The 24,930-nt window shown below is 37.0% G+C and overlaps 2 protein-coding genes across 2 annotated transcripts in view; one reads left to right on the top strand and one right to left on the bottom strand.

Annotated features, from left to right (window-relative positions):
- The window catches only part of LOC134745662 (uncharacterized), a 194,189-nt gene that overhangs the window by 144,172 nt on the left and 25,087 nt on the right, over positions 1–24,930 (bottom strand). The gene's annotated exons all lie outside the window — the stretch shown is intronic.
- LOC134745617 (uncharacterized) lies at positions 9,629–12,558 on the top strand. Its single transcript, XM_063679719.1, has 2 exons — positions 9,629–9,670; positions 10,787–12,558. The coding sequence occupies exon 2, from the start codon at positions 10,801–10,803 to the stop codon at positions 12,367–12,369; it is 1,569 nt and encodes a 522-aa protein (XP_063535789.1). The 5' UTR covers positions 9,629–9,670; positions 10,787–10,800; the 3' UTR covers positions 12,370–12,558.

Below are 24,930 nucleotides of genomic sequence, written 5' to 3' on the forward strand. Positions count from 1 at the left end.
ATGTATAAAGGAGCCAAATCTCTATGTATGAAAAGTGTCCATCAAAAAACAGTAATTAGGCGGCGCCACCATACACCGAAATACTACCAAAAACAACCTACGTAATTTGGTCGGGTTATATGTTGCCTTATATGGTTCATGTTATACTCATGTCCCAGAGCCTAACTAGTGCCACCGGAAAGATTAGGAACTATTATTTAAAGCTGAAAGCGGTCACTTTTGCAACAATTCTGCCATAAGAGATTGGCATCCTTTCTATACCATCCATAGGATAGATAAATAAGTAAGCTTAGAGTACTCAGTTGCTCACTCCACCGAATCTTTTGTTTATAAGGTCATTGCGCTAGTTCCGTCAATTTTTTTTATTTTTATTTTATTCTTAATTTTTATAGAGGCTTCCGTACACTCGTGGTGACGATGCCAGCCTCATAGGGGAGTTCACGTGTGTAACTAACCTTCAGACCTAAGTTCCAGATATTTTTTATAATATGTAAACATTTTCTCAGCACCAGTTCCGTCCATGCTCTAGTTTTCGTCCACTTGACGGATTAGTAAATAATATATTTCATTTCTAATTTGCTACTTGCGAAATATCATTTCCATGTAGATAGATATATTGTTTAGATATTAAAGATTACAATAAATCCACATTTGTGGAGTAATGTAGGTTTAATATTCAAATTTCGTCAAGTGGACGAGAACTAGAGCTAGACGAAAACTAGCGCAAAGACCCTATACCACTATTGCAGTAAAAGTATTTTTTCTTTTCTTTCCACATTTGTTATAAGTTATGAAACGTTGAGTGATTAACTTGTTCACCTGATTAAACTAATTAATAAGTATATTATCTCGTACCTTTTGTGGTTAATTCAGCGCACACAAAGGTTCTTGCACATACCTGTAACAAAAATACATATTCAGCTTACTAACTCAACTTCACGAGCTTTATTTGTCAACCTATCACTTTTAAAAGTCGGTTAATTGTGTGAATAACGACTTCTTATGTCATCTACATTCCATTTTTAAATTTTAAAAGTCGAATTCATAACTGACGCAACTTTACATAATTTTATTACTTGATAAGTCCATAATCTCCACCAACATGAATTCAAAAATCGAAAGTGATTTCGACACATTCGATATTGGACCTTCCGCCTACGCGATAAAGTTGATTTAGGAATTAACAGAGGCAGACTCAAATTTGGAATATCATGAATGAGTGCGTCACGTAGGTATTCATGTAGCTTGCAGAGTTAAACGCTCGGGTGCCAATGAACTGCCAGCCTAGCTAAGGTGACAATCGCTATCGCTTCGACAACGAAACGCTTCGTGTCTCTCTATCACTCTTTTATATTAGTGCGACAGTGACAGTTACTTTTCGATCGCTACGGAGCGTAATCGATTGGCATGTTGGCTGCGCGGCCTCGAGATTAGAATATGTGTGTGTTTATATCTAAGGCCCTGCGGTGGCAGCATGGTTGCATTTTTATCGCCTGTCACTATGCCTGTCACTTTCGCACTTACATACTTGTTAGAACGTGACAGGCATGGTGACAGGAGATAAAAATGCGACCGTGCTTAGCCTGCTGCACTTGCACCATTCCACTATCCCGGGGTTACCCGTTAAAGATGGAGGTACCATGGTTACCAGTACAATTTGACACTTGGTTAACAGTAACTGGTCACTTGGTCAAATTGTACCGGTAACCATGGTAATCTCAGGTTTAACCAGGTAACCTCGGTGAATAAATAAGTGACGAGTCAAAAGTGAAGTTTTTGGTTGAAGAAATGTTGAAATATTAGTTTATAGCGTAACTGAAAGCCGCAAACATTGATTCACCCGACCCGAGACGTCACCTCGTCGGGTAATCAGAATTCTTCCAGCCAAATATGGCGCCGAAGGTTCCGTATCTGTGTCGAGGCTGCGGACGGTTAGCATGCTAATGTTTATCATGTTTTGTTTATTGTATTATTGTTATCGATGTTAACGTGTCGAGAATTCGTTTAGGTATCGATTATGTTTACTGACATTGTCTGTATATACAGGGTGGAAAGGCACGACGATCCTTTCCGCAAAAGGGGGATTTAGTACTGTATTTCCTCTAAAGAAACTAGGCTCATATTCGTAACCGTTTTAAAGTTATAGGCAGTTAACTTTTAATGCAAAATACTGCAAGTGTCAACCCTCATTAGGTTCAGTAACATATATGGTTATATCCTCTTTGCTTAGAACTACTAATATCTGTGACCTAAAGACATTTCAGTGCAGGTGACAGATTTGACGTGCGGTCTGCAGCCGCAGCAGTTGCAATAATACACTAAATACGCAAAAATGGCCATGCTACGTGCAGTCGGTCTTGTCATTAATTTTACTATGGAAATTGACAATAACACCGACGTGTCGGAGCAGTAGTGAAGCTGCGGTCGGGAAAACGTTAAAATCACCATACGTGCAGTCGATATAGTCATTCATTTTACTATGGAAATTGACAATAACACCGACGCGTTCAGGCCGCTGCAGTAGTGTCGGAGCAGTAATGCAGCTGCGGTTGGAAATGGACTGTCACCTTTACCCGTGATAAAACCGTGACGCAAATAAATTGCAAATTACGCGAAAAAACCTATTTTCAAAATGCCCTTGGGAGCCCGCGATTACCTAAATTTGCTTATGTTATACGGGGAGTAATTATAATGCCGCCGAGACGTTACGACGCTACAGACAAAGATATCCTCCACCACACCCAACTAGCCGCATGTCAATTTTATGTCAAATATTTTTGTAAACATAAGTGTCACATTACACTTACATGTAGGTTGATAGTACGTAGTAATAGTAGGGTTGTCACTAAGAAGAAGATTAATTAATTTTAAAAATTTTACTAATTGTTCGTAACAAAAATCTATACATTACGAATCGATTCTCCATCACTTAAACTAACCCCCCTTTGCGATAAGGATCGTCGTGTCTTTCCACCCTGTATATGTAAAATTAAGTCTTAGCTCAGGGGGCCGATTTTTGAATTTCGACCACTCGATTTCGTGTATTTCGTTCAATAATATCTCCACTACAAGGCATTTAAATTCTACTAATAGAATTAAAAAGAGGGGTGAATACCACTAGATTCCCATTTTCTATCGCTCTTATTTTAAAAATTTGCATTTCGCCGTTTCCCACCGATTTTTGAGTGACGAAATAGAGCGTTCGAAATTCAAAAATCGCCCCACTGGTAGCTGATCCCCGGCCCGTATTATTTAATGAGTTTTCTCGGAAGACATGTATGAAATATCATTTATATTAAGTAGGTACGTATATACATAAATAAGTGATGTTTAAAAGTAAGTATTTCACAGTATTTTACAAAAAAAAACATATGGAACCGTAACATAATCATGAAATAATAAAGTACCCACAAATGCAAGGTCTCTAGAACCGATTTAAAAATAGTTTATGCAAAACACTCAATAAGTTATTGCGAAACTTGACAGACTTTTTACTCTATCGGTGCTAATGGCACTTCTGATAAAACTAAAACTGATAACATACCCGTCGTACATGCATATTAAAACTCATTTAAAAATGTAACTTATTATAAAGCAAACAAGGTAGAAAATTGAATGAATTTTCGAATGCAGATACGACAGTTTAAGCTTAACGCGGTAAAACAAGAGTTATCATCTCATTTCTTAAAACTGTGACATTTTCGTACAAGGAAGGACTTATTTGCATAAGTCTGAAGAAGAAAAAGCAATCTTAGTGTGACGAAATAGAGTTCTGAATTGTTTAATTTTGGATGGATCGAGGACACTTTGTGATGATGATGGTAAATAAATTATTGAATAATGAATATAAATAATAGTTGTCTAGTTGCTGATGTATGACTATGTTATAAATAGTATTTTTAATCTGTGAACTTATTTATTGAATTAGGATACACTCTACCATAGAGTAAGTAACCGTATTTCATGGTACAATTCATTTTGACACAAACACGAAAATTTGACAGTTCCGAACAACTGACAGGCCGATATCATCCGGCGGAATGGTAATCAGTGGGCCCCTTAAGAATAAGACTCTTTGTATTAATATTCTAACGCTATTATATAAATGTGGTGTCAAGTGTCAACACAAAAAAGAAAGAAATAACAAAACTCGATAAATACTTACCTATAACGTTTTGTAAGTAAAGTTAAATGTTTATGGCACAGACACGCTCTTAAATAAATAGATTTAAATAAAACTATAACAGTATTTTAAACACAAACAGCCTCAATGCAACATTGTATGGAATAGCTTCGCAAACTGCGACAACACTCAGGCGTATTCTGATTTTAATAACAGGTTAGATCTGGAATTCTGGATTAGTTATGGATCTTATTTGTCAGTGTCAAAAATGAAGTTTTTAATTGAAGTGATTCCACTTTTGATACTGACACTTACTGATTACTAATCCAGATCTAATCCTGAACCTGTTATTAAAATACGCCTGTGAGACTTGTCCTGGATAAATGTCATAATCTTGACGTTTACTCTCTTGAAATAAAACTATGAAAACGGATTATATCGCGTATATTGAATTTATAATACATCCCGACGAAAAAGAAATACAAAATACGCGATATAATCCGTTTTCATAGTTTTATTTCATGAGCTATCGCGGTAACCGAAGACAATATTATGTTTACTCTCTTATAGAGAAGTTGGATCGACATAACTTTTTGTATTATTATACATGGCACGTGGCAACATAGGTATTGGTAGTAAGTACGAAGATTGAGATCGCATAATAGGTAACAAGTGTAACAACTCAGTTTCTCATCCTAAGACAGGAAACAATAAACATTAGACCTGATACCATTGTTGGGGAGACAAATTAAGTTATTGCAATGAACATATTTTAATTTGTTTTATTTTTAAGTAGAAATACTATTATACAAATTATTGTAACTGAAATAAATATTATATATGAAAGAAAAAATGACGAAGAGAAAATTATTCCCATGCCGCCATGACCATGACCCAGGTTACCGAGCGGTTTAGGCATCTGCCGCAATTAGCCTAATGCATGAAGTTTATATTTGAACGAAATATGTTTTATTCGGATGTTTGTTACCGTTATATCATGTTACAAATGCATTTTCGTTTTTAAATTACCATTTAATTACTTAAAATTATAAATAAAAAGTACAAAAATTTGCCCGCGAAAAGCTAGTGAGCGAAACGCTCGAAACGCCACGTGACGTCACGCGTTCGACAGATTAGTGTCATTAGTAGCAAACGTCAGTTGGGCCGCCCAACGTGTGACGTCATCACGCTCTGTCGAATTCGCGCCAAAAATTATGAGCGTTTCAACGCTCAAAAATTTTCAACATTTTAAATATTTTTTAATAAAATAATGTTAAGGTTTACAAAAGTATTTTTATCATTTCCGGTGTTCCAACGATATAAATTATGAATCCAAAAATAAAAATAAATTCATGCATGGAGCTAATTGCAGAGGACGCTGGTTCGATTCCAGCCTTAGGCACCGGAGGCATGGCCACTTTTTCTTTGGTATATGACATTTATTTCAGTTTATTTGACCCGATTAAATATAGTGCGGGCCAAAAATAGTTTATTTTTCAATTTCAAGGTAGCTCAGGAAGAAGTAACAGTCCTCCGTTTACTCTCGTTAATTAGTAACATTCTCTATGAGGTAAGCATATAAAAATATATATATTGAGGTAAATGTAGAGATACATCACTAATATTTAATTGATGGCTGTGTGTAGGCGCATCAACAGGAAGTGGAGTGTCGCATCGCATACGCATGCCTTCCTGGAAGAGTTATGCATCTGGGATTAAATTATTATGTCCACTTCATTTCCTGATTAATTTTAAGACCGTAATTAAAACTAAATTGTTTATTGTATGCTGTACAACTTGTATAATTTCTTTGTTACAATTACTAGCGACGAAAACTAGTACCAGACCTATGTCTGTTACTAGTTTTCGTCGTATAAATATTATGTTATTTGAATGTTCATGTAAAATTTTATGTTATTTCAGAATATCGTTTGTTTATAGGTACCACGCTTTTTTAAATGTGACTCTTAATAAACTGCAGCATGGGTAACTTCCTGGGCCTTATCATACTAGCGATTTGCGAGCGAGTTGAAAGCGAGGCGAGTACGCAGCGAGTTCGCCGCGAGTGTGCGACGATATCGCCCAGTATGTCAATGTAGGCAGCGAAATCGTTGCGCGCTCGCGGCGAACTCGTTGCGCGCTCGCGACGAACTCGTTGCGCACTCGCGGCGAACTCGCTGCGCGCTCAACTCGCTCGCAAATCGCCAGTGTGATAGGGCCCTGTTCATAAGACAGTAGGTAACAATTTATTTCCTTAATATTGTCTTCGGTTACCACGATAGTTACTCATGAAATAAAATTATGAAAACGGATTATATCGCGTTTATTGATTTTATAATACATACCGATGTTTCGAACCCTTTACAGCGTTCGTGGTCAGCGTTGGTGGAAACGTCGGGAATGTCGGGATGTATTATAAATTCAATATACGCGATATAATCCGTTTTTATAGTTATATTTCAATTTATTTCCTTGTTTACCAAGTATTGCAAACAAATGCTCCAAATCAGTATTTCAAGAGTGTCTTACTCAGTACGCTAAAGGATCTAAACAGAACATGCAAATTCTCGCTTTCACCGAATGTCCAATTTCACCGTTCTGCACTCCATTGTGTTGCGGTCCAATCGGATTCCATTATCTGATTAAAAGATGGTTAACCCGTTTAGTGGATTTTAAACGGTTAATTAGAATATGTAAAATTTTAAACAATTCTACTGTTGTTTGTGATCAACATTATTTACAGTCTTTTTATAAGAATTTTTTTATTGAGGTAAGGTTGACGAAATATAAAGTAACCCGATCTCACGAACAAGTTTGAACAAGATCGGCTCACTTTATATTTTTTAATCCGATTTTCGACGTTCGAATGTCGGAAAAAGCTGCTAGAAAATAACCAATTGCATCATGTGCTTTCTTTTGAACAGCAAAAAAAAAGCAGTTGCAGTCCGTCTGTACCGACCCTAATTCAATGTATAAAACATATGATGCGTTTTGTACAAATGATGCGTTTTTCTCTTGTTTTATGTTTCTTTTTGTACAATAAAGAGTTTTACTACTACTACATATAAAACGTGTAGTCCTAATTCAACATCCGATATTGGAGGAAAAGGTATGTTCAGGTGTTTGTGAGCACCTAGGCCGCTCCGACATATATTATTTGAACGCTGTAGGTACTTGCTCAATGACGCCATCAAAATTTTCGACCAAATTGCTGGTGCAATCGAGGTGGCCTCTATATACTTTTTATTAAAATGTTATTCAAATTTTCTTGCTAAACTATGTTTTAGAATATTTTTCATCAAGAATAAAGACATAAAATATCACCTGGCAAATAGGACCAGTTTCTCAAGACGCCTTTTACTTGAGCTGAAATACCGAGAAGTTACAATCAGCACCAAAGAGGAAAGAGTGGGCGATGTAACTTGCCTTGAAAGCAAAGATAGATATAACTCCGTAATAGATGGATACAGTCTAAGGAAAAAACGTGCCTCGAAAATCAAGAAAATTTGATTCTCGTTCAGAGGGCGCTACTAGTTTTGGCCTACAGTCGTATAGATGGCGTTGACGGTTTCGTTTGTTATTTAACAATTTTAACGCATATCAGTGAAAGAACATGGGTCAAAATCATAAAAATAATTAATGCAAATAAAAAAAAACATTTATCATATTTAAATACATTCTATCGTATTTTTATAAATCTTCATTTTTAGTTTTAAAGTGTGTCGACAGATGGCAGTGAATTTACTGGGGTTACAAAATTTACTATGACAGTACCACTCTAGTAAAAGTGACCGGCACATTTTATCGACGCCACGCTACGCGACTCACGACAGAGCAGACAGAATTTGAATTGCTTCGAGAAAAGAGGATTAGGGATGAAAATTCCGGAAACAAACAATTATTTTTTCGGGAATTTTACAAAATTTCGTTCTTTTCGGTTTTTTTTTTCAGTTCTATTCAGAAAAAAATTATACGTCACACACAATGCCACTGATGAGTGATGACAGTGTCAATGCCATAAACAAACACATTAGACATGCAACCTTAACCTACCTGTTTAAATTTCTAATTAAATATATTGAAAAATACAGAAGTTTTGAAAAAAACTTGGTTTTTTTCAGCTTTATTCTTTTTTTTTCGGAAGTATTGTAACTGAAATTTGCATTGTTTTTTTTCGAAAGAAACTTGAAAAAACGAGTCGTTTTGAAATTTTCCCGGTTTTATCAACGCTAAAGAGGATGCGGCTCTACGTGCTTTGTTTGTTTTTTTTTTTTGCTTGACTTGGCGAGGGTATTATCATTCCCTTTCACGACTTTCTATCCTAGTCTTTGACCCTGTCTATGACGCACCCGGTTCCGGGTTGGTATCCCGGTTAGGACATGTATTTTTGTTTTCGTTATACAAAGTAGGTAGAAGACGCTTTGTATGTATAGTTAGTAGAAATTTTCTCTAGTTTCTTTATGTTACAATTTCTAGCAACAAAGATAAGAGAAAGATATATGTTACTTGAATATTCATGTATTTCTAAATCATTTTTTTTTCTTTTTTACATGTTATTCATGAATTTCAGAATGTGATGTTTAAAATGAGAGCGTAACTTCAATAATATTGGCTCTTAAAATATACTCACTTAGCGCCATCCCACTAACCCGGGGTTAACCGGTTAAACCGTTAACCCAGTGTCAAATTGTACTGGTAACTCCATGTTTAACCGGTTAACCCCGGGTCAGTGAATGGTGCAAGTGGCCCTTAGATCCATGATCCATAGTTTTCTTAGTTGCGGCTAGAAAGAATGTCCCTGAAATATTTTTTTGCATTTCTATATATTAAACAAACAGTATTGCAACATCGGTTCATGCGCCAAGTGAAGGTGACGTCACATGTATTGTGCGACTGTGAACAGGTGCGTGACGCTGACGTCATGCCACTGTTATTCTAGGAGATACTTAGCGCCACTTGCACCGCCCACTAACCCGGGTTAACCGGTTAAATCTGAATACAATGGTTATCACTACCAGTACAATTTGACACTGGGTTAACGGTTTAACCGCTTTAACCTGGTGATACCTACTACTATGTTTTATATTACTTTTGTCTGCTGTACTTACTTTGGTTCTTAAGTAAAATATAGTATCTACAATAGGTAAATGTAATCATTTTTATTATATTCAAGTAAAACCCGGAATATTCCAGGACATACAAAGGCTGGACAGGTTTCCAACGACCTCAAAATACAGAAAAAAAAAAACTTAATTAAAAAAGAGCTACACAGGTTTCCTCTACTTATGACACATTAATCAACATTCCTAGAAAAAACGTCATAAAACCGTAGTAACTATTTATTAATCTGTGATAAAACCCAGAACATTCCAGTACAACAGTTGCACACGTTTCCACCACAGCTACCTTTGTTATCAACGTGCGGTGCGCACTGCGCTGCGCACGGTACTGTTGCACACGATTTACAATTCGATTATATACGGTGCGCGCGCGCAGTGGTTATCAGTACGAGTCAATTGCGCGCTGCGGGAAATGATAATTGATAAGGTAAGATTGTTAATTGTTTTTGATAAAGGCCGTTCAACTGGATGTTTATATTTGTTAATTGTTTGACTTAATAGGACTTGTAGAGCGATTACCTCAATTTTATTTGATGATTAGAGAGTAGAATTTAAAACTTTCGCATACATATTTAAAGATATTTTTTAACATGAATTGGTGGTATATCGTAAATTAATTTGTTGGCTTTTACTTCCAACGTTTCGAACTTTCGACACAGGTTTCACTGGTCATGGTCGCGGATAACTTGAATTTTCTTAATGTATTGTATGCAAATATATCTTTCCTTTGGTTGTATTTTAACGTGTCGTTATATTTGTCAAAGTTTCAGGTATTACCGGTACATAGAAAACAACCATGACTCGGAAACAAATATCTGTGTCATCACACAAATAAATGCTCTTACCGGGATTCGAACCCCTATATACCTATAAGTTTTAGGACGTACATTACATTATAATCTACGTTTTTATTGTAGGTATGTGTATATTTTGTTTGTATTAGTTAGTCGGGGTTTTATAAAAACATTCTTACTACTTGTTCATGGTATTGTCTGGTAAGACACGATTTCTGTACGTTTTTTTTTTCATTACAAGCGTATATGTACCAAGGTACCCATAATATTAACCACTTCAATTAAAAACGCAGCTCTTATATTTATTACGTTTTAAAATTTCGGCGCTTTCCACCGCTCCGCCCGCTTTTAAATTAGTCCGTTGGAGGTGGGACGGTGCTAGTGTGCCTACGCAAGTAAGAGCCTCGGTAGAGAGTATCATTTCGTTCCATTTGGAGTTGAAACTCTAGGTCCATAGGGGTCCCAACGCGCACAAGTTGTTTGCACTTGCAGAAATCGAGAAGCGTCTGGTTGACGTAACTGGTGACCGAAGAGCTGGCGGCTTCCTCGCACACCGTATCAACATTGCGATACAGCGGGGAAATGCAGCCAGCATCCTTGGTACAATGCCTCAAGGGCCTATTTTAGATTCAAGCTAGTTATTAATTTCGTTTACGTAGTACCACTGTATATATCTTGTATTTAAATAAAGAAAAAAAAAAGAAAAAAAAATAAAAACAAGTCCAATTAACATAACACTTACTTTACAGACTTCGGAGTCAACATGCCTTGCTGCCAAGTCGTAAATAAACTCCAGTGCAACATGGAATGCAACAACACCAACTGCTTCTGTATCCAAGAGGGCGGAGAATCCTGCATCTGCCTTCAAGAGAAGATCGAATGTCAGTGCAAGACCTGCCAATGTGACAATTGTACCTGCTTTACCACCGGGGAATGCACTTGTATTTGTGTACGTCGCGATGAAACAGGAAAGATCGTGAAATGTGACGGTTGCAAGGGAAATTGCGAGAAGATTAACAAGGAATGCAAGTGCAAATGTGATAATTCCAAGTGCACTTGCATTGCTACTGGAGGTGCCAATTGCATTTGCGTATGCCTTGACGAAAGTGGAAAAATAAAGAAATGTGATGACTGCAAGTGTACTTGCAACAACACTTGCGATGCCACTGGCGAGGCTAGTAAGACTTGTAGTCGCGATGAAAGTGGAAAGATAAAGTGCAGTGACTGCAACTGCGCTGCAGGCAACTGCAATCCTCAACCATGCCAAGCTTGTCAGAAGAAAAGTGACGATAAAGGGTGCGTCTGTGTTCCTAATGAGGAAAAACCTTGCCTTTGTGTCTCTAAAGAAGTTAAAGGGAACCTCGTGAAATGTGACAATTGCAAGTGTGATGATAACAAGTGCATTTGCATTGTTACTGAAAGAGCTACTTGCATTTGTGTATGCCGTGATGAAAATGGAAAAATCAAGAGATGTGATGACTGCAACTGCGCTACTGAGACTTGTTGCAAACCTGGGAAGACTTGCGACAAGAAGTGTGACAAAGACGGCTGTATCTGCATCTCAACTGAAGGAAAATCCTGCATTTGTATTAGTCAGGACAGCAAAGGGAATATTGCGAAATGCAATGACTGCAAGTGCAACTCTTGCAACTGCAAATGCGATGATTCTAAATGCACTTGCATTGTTACTAATGGAGCTACTTGCATTTGTGTATGCCGTGACGAAAATGGAAAAATGAAGAGATGTGAAGACTGCAACTGCGTTAGCGACGATTGTTGCAAAGCAGGAACTTGCGAAAATAAATGTGATAAAGATGGCTGTATCTGCATCTCAACCGAGGGGAAACCCTGCGTTTGCATCCGAAAATATAAAGGACAACTTGTGAAATGCTATGACTGCAAGTGTAATTCTTGCAACTGCAAATGCGATGATTCTAAATGCACTTGCATTGCTACTGGAGGTGCTGCTTGCATCTGCGTCTGCCGTGATGAAAACGGAAAAATTAAAAAATGCGATTATTGTAACTGCGTTAGCGACGCTTGCTGCAAAGCTGGGAAGATTTGCGAGGGAAAATGTGGCAAAGACGGATGTATTTTCATCTCAACTGAGGGAAAATCCTGCGTTTGCATCCGTCATGTCAAGGGGCAACTTGTAAAATGCGATGATTGCAAGTGTGGCTCCTGTAAATGCGAATGTGATGGTTGCAAGTGCACTTGTATTGCGACCGAAGGGGCCACTTGCGTCTGTGTATGCCGTGATGAAGCAGGGAACATTAAAAGGAGCGACGGTTGTCGTTGCGACAATGTCAAGTCAGTCACTTTGATAAATTAAATAATGGTGCCTATTATTATTGCCTATACCTATACTATGCCTATTCACTTGAATATATTAGTGTCGATGATATATTCTTATTATATAATATTCAACATGCTATGTTCTAGTCTAGTTAATAGAAAACTTATGTTATAGGTAAGCCTGATTTTTCGATCGTCAATTGTTATTTTATCTTCTTTTGTTAACAAAAATAATCAATAAAATATGATGTATTTTTAGATTGAAAAGTTATAATGTATTACTTGATCAAAGGTATCCTTCATATATTATTCACGGCGGTGTTTGAGCTATATTCATTTCATTCCTTTATATTCCATAATAAATATCAATTAATCCTCATTCCTCTTTTATTCCACCATTATCATGTCAAATCAATTTTTAACAAGCATGTAACTAGTAGTTTTGAGCCACTTAGTAACCTATTAGTATGCCGGACCGTTCTTCTGAAGTCCTTAGTACGTTTTGTCACGTATTCTCGTATCCTACAGAGCGCAGGCGGTTGTTCGCCTCAAACTATAGTACTGTACCTAAAACACTTAACACCTTCAAGACAAAATGTCGAATTACGTTTCAAGACTCAACAGTACCTAACGGCAGCAACTACATACCTTTTTTATTTTTTTCTGAATTACTACCTTCCTTCATCTCCTCCACGCACTAAGCAAAATTGCAAGACATTGAACCAATTTAAACTTAGCGACGGCAGTAAGTTGTAATAATCTATTCATTTTTATTGTTTTCTTTTTTTTTCATTATTTGTTTGTTGTTTTTGTTGTTTAGTTTTTTCTCTCATTGTTTGTTTGTTGTTACTTTAATGTTAATCTTAAGTTAGTTATTAGTTAGGACCCTACTGAAAATCAGCGCTGCGGCCAGCCGTGGCATTACGCTGCGGCTAGCCGTGGCATTTAGCTGAGTCCTTTTTTCGTCCGCTCCTTTTTTTACACTTATGTAACCATCATCATCATCATTTTATCATCATCATCATCATCATCATCATTTCATGTGACGTTAATAAATGTATTATATTCTATTCTAAAAGTACAAAAAGTAAAGTAAGTAAGTAAAGTAAAGTAAGTGAGTAAGTAAGTAAAGTAAGTAGTAAGTAGTGGTGGACGCGATTTGCCTACACAGCGCAGTCGTGGCCGAAATCGGTCAGGAGTATCATCATCATCATCATTTATGAACTTTTTTTGGTGTATATTAAATTAAAATTGGATAATTTTGTTGAAGGGAAGTCAGGACAGGGCGAACTCTTTGGATACTTACACTGTTTGGTACGAGGAACTCTCATTTGTGTCTCAACACTCTCAACATAATAATAATAATAATAATAATAAAGTAATATTATTATGAAGACCTTACCTGAAACAATCAAACAGTAACATTAATAATACAATAAAACGCATAGTTTCTTAAGAGGAAAGGGGACGGCCGGTTCTCTGTACAAACGAAATCCCCATTTCCCTTTCTAGATATTGAAATTATGGAAAATATTTTCACATAATTTGATGTATAATTTTTTGACTTTTTTCGATTTATTGATTTTTGTAAAAATTTGGATCAAAAAACAGATTTCATACAAATTTTTAGATGCTCCTAACTTAAGGGGCCCACTGACTATCAGTCCGCCGGACGATATCCGCCTGTCAGTTGTTCGGAACTGTCAAATTTTTGTTCTAACTGACAGGCTCATATCGTCCGGCGGAATGATAGTCAGTGGGCCCTTATTTATAATAATAAAAAATTCGAAAACAATCAAACGTAGGGGCATGGATGTAGTCGATATGCAACAAATTGTATCAAAATATTTTCAATAACGTTAATATCCCAGAGAGGAAAGTGAGAACTACGTTTGTATGAAAAGGCGATTTCGCACGGGTCCTCCACTTTCGTCTGTTAATAATCATTTACAATGATCGTTAAAAATGTAAACGAACTGTATAACATAAACAGTAAGAGCGTTTTTACATTGTCAGAACCGATATCGGATGTCGGAAGGAAGTAAAATATAAGATATATGTGTTTCTCTGTATTTATTTATGCATTTAATAAATCATTATTACTAAAATACGATAAATAACGCAAGAGGCGGACTTAACAATGGCACTCTCTTGCAGCTGTTTTTATCCTAGGCGCCTTCCGACATCCGGTATCGGAAAGGCGCTTCCGATAAATTCAGCCATGTCGGAGCCACAGAATAACTAATCGTACTATGTCGGAGCTCCCCGTCATGGACCGATAATATTTGTTTGTGTGCGTATGTGTAGGCTTAATGATTGTTGTAGTGTGCGTGACCGCTAAAGATGGCGCCCGGGCGCGTCCCCGCGGCCTGACAACACGGATTGGACAATGTGAAAACGCTCTAATAAACAACAGTAGAAATAAGTTGTAACTCTTAACCATGTTTATAGAAGTAATTGTTTTTACTGCAGTAAACTTGCTAATGTGGTTTAGAATATTTATCTTGACCCAGTAAGCAAGTGGCCCAAATGGTTAAACTTGAACTGTAAATGGAGTTTACGTTATTTTGCTACAAAATCCTTAAACCGTAAAATGTCAGAAATTGGGACTGCAATGCAAGACAACGTTGTCAGTAGAAAAAAGCGAGCAATTAAAAATTGTATGGGAGATCGATCGGCAATGGCCCGCCGCAGTACAGTCGCCATCAGATATATCTGAGCGGCTAAGCCGCTCACAAATATCTGAACACGCCTCTATTGTCAGAGCGTTAGTGTAAGGCCTGAGTGGACGCTCGAAGCGGAGCGTTCGGCGGGGCGTGCAGCGTGGCTTCGAGCATCCAAGGGGTTCGAGCAGCGTGCACTAAGGCCGCTCGCATACGTTTGCATTTGTTTAACATGCACGCTGCACGCTCCGCTCCGCTGCACGCCCAACTCGAGCGTCCACTCAGGCCTTACACTTAGAGTGCGTGTTCAGATATTGTGAACACCTTGGCCGCTCCGATATATCTGATGGCGACTGTACAATCAGCAGACGTATCTACATCTACCACTCTCAAATACTACATTTCCTTATTGAGGCATATCTCGACAGTTCGCATTAAAGAGTATGTGCAACAGTTTTATAGTTCTATATATAGAGACATCTCTTTTTGTAAGAAAGAACTAGGTATCTAAGAGTTTTGAATGATTCACGGTTAGTTTCACCAAAGATAGATATAACTCCGTAATAGATGGATACAGTCTAAGGAATCTATTACGGAGTTATATCTATCTTTGGTTACTCTATGGTTTCACTGTTTCACTAGAATCACTAGACTTATATTGACCGGGATATAGACCGTGATTACCTTTTCCATATCGGGAGCTCACAACCAATACAAAAGGTAATCACGGTCTATATCCCGGTCAATACATATAAGTCTAGTGAAACTAGGTATCTAACTAAAATAGGTATATACACCTACTTTAGGTAGACGCATAGTCTGATACTGTACTTTTAATACTGACTGTAGATACAACTAATTTACCTTTTCAAGTAGACCTAATACAGCACTTCCGAAAAGCCACAAACAATACAAAGAAAACCGGCCAAGTGCGAGTCGGACTCGCGCACGAAGGGTTCCGTACCTTTACGCAAAAAACGGCAAGAAAAATCACGTTTATTTTATTTTAATTTTAGTAATTGTTGTTATAGCGGCAACAGAAATACATCATCTGTAAAAATTTCGACTGTAGCTATCACGGTTCATTAGATACAGCCTGGTGACAGACAGACAGCGGAGTCTTAGTAATAGGGTCCGGTTTTTACCCTTTGGGTACGGAACCCTATAAATGGTTTTTTTACGTTGAGAGGTAATCGGCCGTATAAACGTTGTATAAGTGTGTTTTGGACAATCTGGCACGAATGCGTGCGTGTTTCCGTGCATTTGTATTAATTAATCAATTAGCAGCACGATCGGTTAACGGATGAACGGATTTTTGTGCAAATTCGTTCTATTTACATATATTTAATTTAAATTTATTTACTTGTATTACCCAAATCGGAATTTTATTTGTAGTCATAAAAATAATTCAAGGAGCAAATGTGATAAACCTAGTTCGATTTAAAATGCTATTAATTATTATATATAATAATTATACCAACAATATAATAAGACACTGCGTGTTGCACTACGTACCTAAAACCAAAGATAGATATAACTCCGTAATAGATGGATACAGTCTAAGGAAAAAACGTGCCTCGAAAATCAAGAAAATTTGATTCTCGTTCAGAGGGCGCTACTAGCTTTGGCCTACTGTCGTATAGATGGCGTTGACGGTTTCGTTTGTTATTTAACAATTTAAACGCATATCAGTGAAAGAACATGGGTCAAAATCATAAAAATAATTAATGCAAATAAAAAAAATCATTTATCCATATTTAAATACATTTTATCTTATTTTTATAAATCTTCATTTTTAGTTTTAAAGTGTGTCGACAGATGGCAGTGAATTTACTGGGGTTACAAAATTTACTATGACAGTACCGCTCTAGTATAAGTTACTCTATGCTAAAACCTAAAATCAGCGAACTATGTTAAATAGTTGTAGCCATCTCATTAAAAAACTCTTATCTCAAAGTTGTCAAATTCCATTTTTATGGTTCCGTACCCAAAGGGTAAAAACGGGACCCTATTACTAAGACTGCGCTGTCTGTCTGTCCGTCTGTCTGTCACCAGGCTGTATCTCATGAACCGTGATAGCTAGACAGTTTAAATTTTCACAGATGATGTATTTCTGTTGCCGCTATAACAACAAATACTAAAAACAGAATAATATAAATATTTAAATGGGGCTACCATACAACAAACGTGATTTTTTTACTGTTTTCTTCCTTAATGGTACGGAACCCTTCGTGCGCGAGTCCGACTCGTACTTGGCCGGTTTTATTTTAGATGTCTGCCAGTCATAAGGATAAGACCTAAGGCTAGTAAGGCTTGACAGTTATAAAATTTTGAAACTCTGTGATAAATCAAATAATATACTTTACAGTACATATGGTGCTACTTTCTCGCACTAGTGCGTCAAATAGCACTTTTCGTGCATATGTCGAAAGTTTAAAGGGCCATATGTACTGTAAAACGTTGTACGATACACGTGCGAATAAGTAATTCGCAACTCGTGTCGATTTAAAACACTCCCTGCGGTCGTGTTTTAATTTATCGCCACTCATTTCGAATTTCCTCTTTTCCGCACTTGTATCGTAAATAACTATTAATAGGTATATTATTATGTCTAATATCACACGGTTACTAAGTAGGTACCTCTCTAATAACAATAATTGCCAAATAAGTAAACAATTATCTTAAACAACAATCAGCGCCTAATGTTAGTAATTTCTGTACAGATTAAATCTCCAAATCGAACAATGGAGTCCAAGTCTTATAAAGGTCAAAGAAACAATAAAACCACTTCCTACAGGAATTTAATGATTCGGACAGGACCGTCATTAATTATGTCCTTTATGTGTCGCGGTAAAAATAGCCTTCACGAAACTAAGGGCGTGGCTAGGTTGACTGCTATTTTTGGCCCCATAGTTATGCCATTCTTAACAATAAGACTTCTATTGCCTTGTTTCTTTCTGCTTTACTATGGAGTGGCCAATAACTATAGCATGACTAATTTTATTTTAACAATAAGACTTCTATTGCCTTGTTTCTTTCTGCTTTACTATGAAGTGGCCAATTACTATGGAGTGGCCAATAACTATAGCATGACTAATTTTATTTTAACAATAAGACTTCTATTGCCTTGTTTCTTTCTTTTTTACTATGAAGTAGCCAATAACTATAGCAGGCATCCTACTTGATATTGACAAGCTTTCGCTCAGTATATAGATATCGTAGTGTAAGTATGTTGCAAATTGGCCCTCCTTTAAAGAAAAATTAAATAAAAATTGTTGAAAATGGCCCTATGCTATTTGAGTTTTATTAAGAAAATAAGTAATCCTAGATACTCTATAGCCTTTAAACGAAACAGTTATCCTTTTACATAGGAAGCACTAAAAGTGCCAATTTTCGACTCATGACATCTTACTAATAATAGAATAATAATATTATTCTTGTGTTTGTGAAGATTCGAAAATTCCACTCATACGAACGCTACAAGGCAATATACATATATGTACTTAATTAATTCAAGTGTGAATTGACCCTTTCACGATTATTGCGCGCACGCTTAAAAATCCATGTTTTCCTGGTATGGCATAATCACTTTGCATGTCATTTTTTACGGCCGGCCGTAACAGTGTTTTAATGTGATAAGAATGCTTAATGAGATTTTTGAACTTATTGCCATTTTTGTGCGCTGTGCTTGTTAAATGGTCCTTGCACGAAACGAAAAAAATATTTTACGAGAAAATGAGTTCAAAAGATAAAAATAATGATTCGTTTTATAAAAGCTTGTTATTTGTAAAACCAACGGGTCTTTTTTTACTCCTTAGAAAGAGATACATTTGTATTTTAACAAGTTACAAGTTTTAATAACAAAACTTCCGTGAAGTATTTTCTTTCAAACAGAAAATTAATTACTCAAATCGGATCACGAGTAATCGCTGAACATACTAGGTATATTTAAAAAATCATTATCAATATTATCATCCAAGCAATCATCATCATCAGCTTCACTTCATCGAATTGGTGGTTTTCGAGAGAAAATGCTCGAGTTGCTTAAGAAAACATGCAAATTACCATACATGTGCCTAAAAAATTGAGGAGTTTCTTCAATTCCTCATAGATCCCATCATCAGAACAGCACCAGATTAATGCAAGACTAACTTGGAGGTACCCTACGAACAAAAAAAGAATTATTCAAATCGGACTACGGGACTCGGAGTAATCGCCATACATAAAAAAAACAACCGAATCGCACCGAATACGGAACCGCGGACATACGACGTAGACGAGAGCATCCGGACTCACGAAATAATTTTTGGCCACGCTGAAACGGAGACCTTCGCTTTCGCTAGGTCAATTAATGTACCATATTTATTATCCTTCCGCAAAAACAGAAAAAAAATGTTTACATGTAAAATATCATGTGTCGACGCGAACTGTAAAATCATTTTTATATCCCGTTTCTGTGATTTATTATCTAGACTGATCTTTACTGCTTGGTCATACTTGTATGATTTTGAACCTTTTTCCCTGGACATAAGTACTAAAACCGATGTTTGTTAATGAGTGAACGAACAGTTGTAAACTTGAGTTAATAAAAATGCTATAAGACAAATTCTAATAAAAACGCAGGAAACGATGTTTTGACTTTAAATATACTTTGATATTAGTAAATTTTGGTGGTACCTACTATTTAATATGGAGGAAATTTTATATAAGCTGGACAAGGCATTGTAGCAAGTCAGTTGTATCGCCTTTTCAATATATGCTTTAGAAACGGTCAAGTGCCCAAGGACTGGTGCAAGGCTGTCATTGTACCTCTTTACAAAGGAAAGGGATCACAACTGGATTGCAAAAACTACAGAGGCATTAGCTTACTCAGCGTCATATATTGATTTAAACTATCACGATTTTCACTCATTTTTTTTTTTAATTTGGGGCATCAACAGCAATACAAAAATTAATACAAATCATAGTGAACAGAAAACATAGCCAATAACAGATGTCCACAAAAGTACAATTACTCATACTTTTAAAACGTCGGCAAATTTTATGAAAAGATATTTATTAAAAGAGTGGTAAAAGAAACCGATGAGGATTCGGGATGCACAAGCGGGATTCCGAAAGGACGAACAGGGATGTGTAGCGTCACCGTGGTTGTTTAATCTGTTCATGGATGGTTCATGGACAGTAGTTTGCATGATTTGAGAAATGAATGAATGAATGAATGAATATGTATTTATTGCCAAAACAGCGAATACAGAAAACACAATATCAAAAAGTTACTTAATGCACATTATATCTATAATCTATAATCTTAAGAAATAAAACTATGAAAACGGATTATATCGCGTATATTGAATTTATAATTCATCCCGACGTTTCGAACTCTTTACAGCGTTCGTGGTCAGCGTTGGTGGTGGTGGTATAATCTTAACCTAATATCTGTAACTTAATAACTAAACATTTGCTGTGACAAATGGTTTGGGCGTCAGCATAATGCTGCCAGCATCAACTCAGCGTGAGTGACACTGCGGCGCTGTTTTTCAGCCCAGACCAAGATACCAATTAAAATAAATTAAATAAGCTCCGTATTTAACTACACAACACAAATACAATTCTCACTTAGCCAAATCTCAAACTTCAATTTATATAAATAACAAAGTGCTGAAAATCTCTAAGACTACTCATCTATTTTTATTTATTTATTTATTTTATTTTTACCTAGGTACGCAAATTTGCCGTTTCCAGTTGTTTATTAAATATTAAGCGTTTGCAGTGTTTTTTAAATGTAATCAAACAACGTTTATATCTAATCGGTGGTATATTGTTCCATATTTTCCATATTTTTGAGGCAGCGTACCTAAAGCTACCCTTAAACCCTGCATGATTATGCTTAAACACCATTAAATTTAGCTTTATTGTCTCTCGTGTGGGGTATCGATTTTCTTTGTGGAGGGATAGTTTTTCAAACAGGTAAATCGGTTTTTTAGTATACACTACTCTATGTGTCAGGCATGCTATGTGAAGTTCCCTTCGTGACTCCATGTTAAGTATCCCTTTCTCAGCCAGGATTGGAGATATGTGAGCCCTTTTTGGGACATTTATACAAAATCGGATGCAGGCATTTTGAACTCTCTGGATGGTGCGCTTAGTATATTTGTGCAGCCTTGGTCCGTAGTCCGTACACTGTGTCACAATAGTTAAAGGGAGATAATACGAGTAAATCAGTAAGGATGACTCTTATTTTATATTCGAGATGTTTGCGTATATTATACAGCACCTTTAGTTTAAAAAAGGCATTATTTATTTTGATATTTATATGGTCAATATATCTTTGCTGCTCATCAATAACTAGACCCAAATTTCTAGCCTCAGTAACTCTCTCAAGTACCTTGTTGTTTATTACTATATTTAAATTCTGACTAATAACACTGCTTACTTGCTGCTTAGTGCCCATTACTAGATATTTAGTTTTGGCCGCATTCAAGACGAGGGTGTTTTTATGTGACCACTTATTAATAGCTTCTAGGTCGTTATTTAGTTCAATGATAGCAAGTTCTGAGTCCTTGGCGTAAAATGACCTATAAATTTGCGTGTCGTCTGCATAAAGATGGACTTTGCTGTGTTTTAGAACCTTCACTATGTCCGCCGTAAACGTTACAAACAGAAGAGGGCTGAGTATTGAACCCTGTGGTACACCTCGGTTCAGCTCCCTTATTTGTGACACTATGGGGTTTCCGTTTTGGTCCTCAGATATTACTTGCTGTTTCCTTTTAGTTAGAAATGATTTAAACCATTCTAGAGCATTATATGACAAACCATAATATGATAACTTTGCAAGAAGTAGTTGGGAGTTCAGGCAATCGAAAGCTCTTGAGAAGTCTAACAGAACAAGTATAGAGCTTCTTCCTTCATCGGATGCTGCTAAAATATCGTCACTAACATGTGCCAAAGCCGTGGAAGTTCCATGCCCAACACGAAACCCCGACTGTATTGTAGGAAGGCAGCTGTTCTCTTCTAGATACGTCTTAAATTGTTTCTCAACGACTCGCTCTAAGACTTTTGAAAGAACGGGTAGAAGACTGATTGGCCGTAAATCTTTTAATTGCTCAACTTTTCCACTCTTAGGTATCGGCTTAACTATAGCGATCTTCCATGCGTCGGGAAAGGTTTTAGACTCTATAGATGTATTTATGATGGCAGTAATCACTGTAAGTGTGTAAGGAAGAGTGAGGCGGATCATCTCAATCGAGATTTGGTCCTGTCAGCATGCATTCGTTTTGATGCTGTCCAAAATCTCTTTGACATCTTTTTCAGTGGTAGGAAGAATATTAAACTCTGGTGTTTTTCGCTCAGCTCTTTCCCTAAATGATGAATGTGGGCTCAGAATGAGTGGGTTACCCGTAAAATATCTTCTTTACGCTGATGACCTGGTATTGTTGATGAAATGATGTAGAAAATTTTATGTAGAATCTTTTGTCCGAAGTAATTATAATGCTATTCGTACAAATATTCGAGATATGAGCAAAAATCTGAAAAAGGTACCTTCAACCCCCCCCCCCTGCCCCCTACACCCTCAGCACACCCCCCATCCCTGAGGACTTTTAGTATGTTTATCTGTACACCACAAGGTATAACCGTACCAATTTTCAAAACTACACAAGTTATTTCCGCAGATCGCCCATTTTCGGCTTAATTAAACGTAGCTATGGAGGTTTTTACTTGTATTAGGACCGTGGGACGCTAGATGCTATTATGTTTATGTATATTCACGCTCATACTCGTAAACCGTTGCCCCCATTTCTGCTAAATAAGTTGTAAATCATCTTGCAACATTGAAGACAGGTTTATGAATGTGTTATGGGCGTCGATGATTTTGCATGTCACCGATTCACGGCTGCGTCATCGTCACTTGCTATAGCGTGAAATGATTCCGTTAGACCCAGTGCAAGTTATAAGCTTAAGCTATAAGAATCACGTGTCGTAGTATAAGTTAGGGTGGGAAACAGTGGCTCGGAAAAAAATAGCCGGGTACAGTGGCTCGCTCAACCTAATTCCAACATGATAGAGGCGATATTGGGGCGACTGAGCCACTGATGTTCGAGCTGAGCTACTGTTTCCTACCCTACCCTATATCTACCGTGAAATGATTTTGCTACACAAGCCAGGCGTAAGCGGAAAGAACGGATTACATCTATGACTATATGAATTATTTGGTAGGGATGTCACGTCATCACTTTCTAACGATTAAGAGCGAACGCAAAATAATTTCAAAGTTAGATCAAAAGCGTAAGCTATAGAGAACTAGTGACAATCATTGTAACATACAAGACAACTTTTGTGATTGTGACCGATTATGTTCTCACGCAGCGTATTACGTGGGCGAACAACACGCGAACGCAAAGCGTAGCGATGCGGTGCGGGCCTGCGGGGTGAATCAATCCTTTGATACCTATAGAAGTGTCCTACGTGGGCGATCTCGTTGCGAACGCGAACGCCGTGACCGAAACGTGAACCGTCAAAAAGGTCATTTTATCGAGAAATATACATGAAACGACTGACTGTAGAATGACTATGTGTGTAATAATGCAGGACTGTGCCGCAGAAAAAAATCTAGCAATACAATAATGATTAGATAATTCATTTCCCGTTGTTATTATTAGTGGGACAATCTAATAAACAAAACATTCTAGTGTTGTATTTTTATCAGAACGTCCACGACGTCTTCGACAAGTACTCGCTGTACTGCGCCAACGAGACAGATAACGCTACTCCGACTACCAGAAATTTCTACTGGTAGAACAACATGACCGTATGGGAGATGATGAGGCGAGGGCGTCGCAGTTTATACGGGACTATCCCAAGGATCCTCAGAGGGATTGCTATGAGTTCGGCAGTACGAACTGTACCTTAATGGTAAAAGAAACGCTTGCCGCTTAAAACACACGCCCCAGTCTCGCTATAGTTACGGTAAGCGCCACAATTTAAGCTATCGCTGGGATCGAACCCGCTACGTCTTAACATGCTCATGCACAGTCGCGTGATAATATTTTAGCGTTATGAGAACAGTCCCCGTTAGACACAGTTATGATTTTTTAAACTTTGGTACATTGTGGATTTCAAGAGACGAACAAGAATGTTCTTTTATGATCTAACATATCTAAATTATCTATTAATTATAATTTTAGAGTAAAACAAAGTAAAAAGCAAACTTAATGACAGAAGATTACGAACCGGTAAACAAAGATTTGTGCAGCAGGCTGAGCAGTCGCATTTTAGCGCCTGTCACCGTGCCTGTCACGTTCTAACAATTATGTAAGTGCAAAAGTGACATGCGATAAAAAAGCAACCATGCTGCCACCGCAGATTTTTATTATTTTTATTTCGTCAGCTTTCGATCAACTTTGATGAATAGATGGAGCTCCCTAAGTAAATTTTGCATTTACATAGGAATTTTAGAAATGATTATTTTTGACAAAAAAATTTTTCATCATATCATACAACAATTTTTTGTACTAGATAATCCAAATCGACCCTGCCCGTAGTTATATCTGGAAATCTAAAAAAATACATAGAACGTGCGTGCTCTCTATATATTCTGCAATTACTACACTACGAGCTACGTTCCAATTTAAACCAAGAGCAAAAAAGCACTTTACGTGTACGACAAACCTTAAAAAGGCACTTGTAAGCCTGATAGACCCAAATAAGGACTCGTTGCATGACATCACTTGCTAATTGTACGCGTAGGCGCATGGTGCTTCTCAAAATAACAATGACGTAAGGAACATACAACGGTTAGGAGACTTACGTTTGGGCATAAAGGTCGTTTCAGCCATAAAAAGCGTGGCTTAGCTTCTAATGACTTAGGTTCTTATTTAATGAAAGCTTTTAACGTTTTTGTAAAGGTGTTTCCTGGCCTTAGTTATGATTCGTTTCGC

This window comes from Cydia strobilella, chromosome 11, assembly GCF_947568885.1.
Source record: "Cydia strobilella chromosome 11, ilCydStro3.1, whole genome shotgun sequence".
In the NCBI taxonomy this organism is placed as follows: domain Eukaryota; kingdom Metazoa; phylum Arthropoda; class Insecta; order Lepidoptera; family Tortricidae; genus Cydia; species Cydia strobilella.

What these genes read in the sequence shown, in the direction of transcription:
- LOC134745617 (XM_063679719.1), top strand. Translation starts at nt 10,801, where the DNA reads ATGCCTTGCTGCCAAGTCGTAAATAAACTCCAGTGCAACATGGAATGC.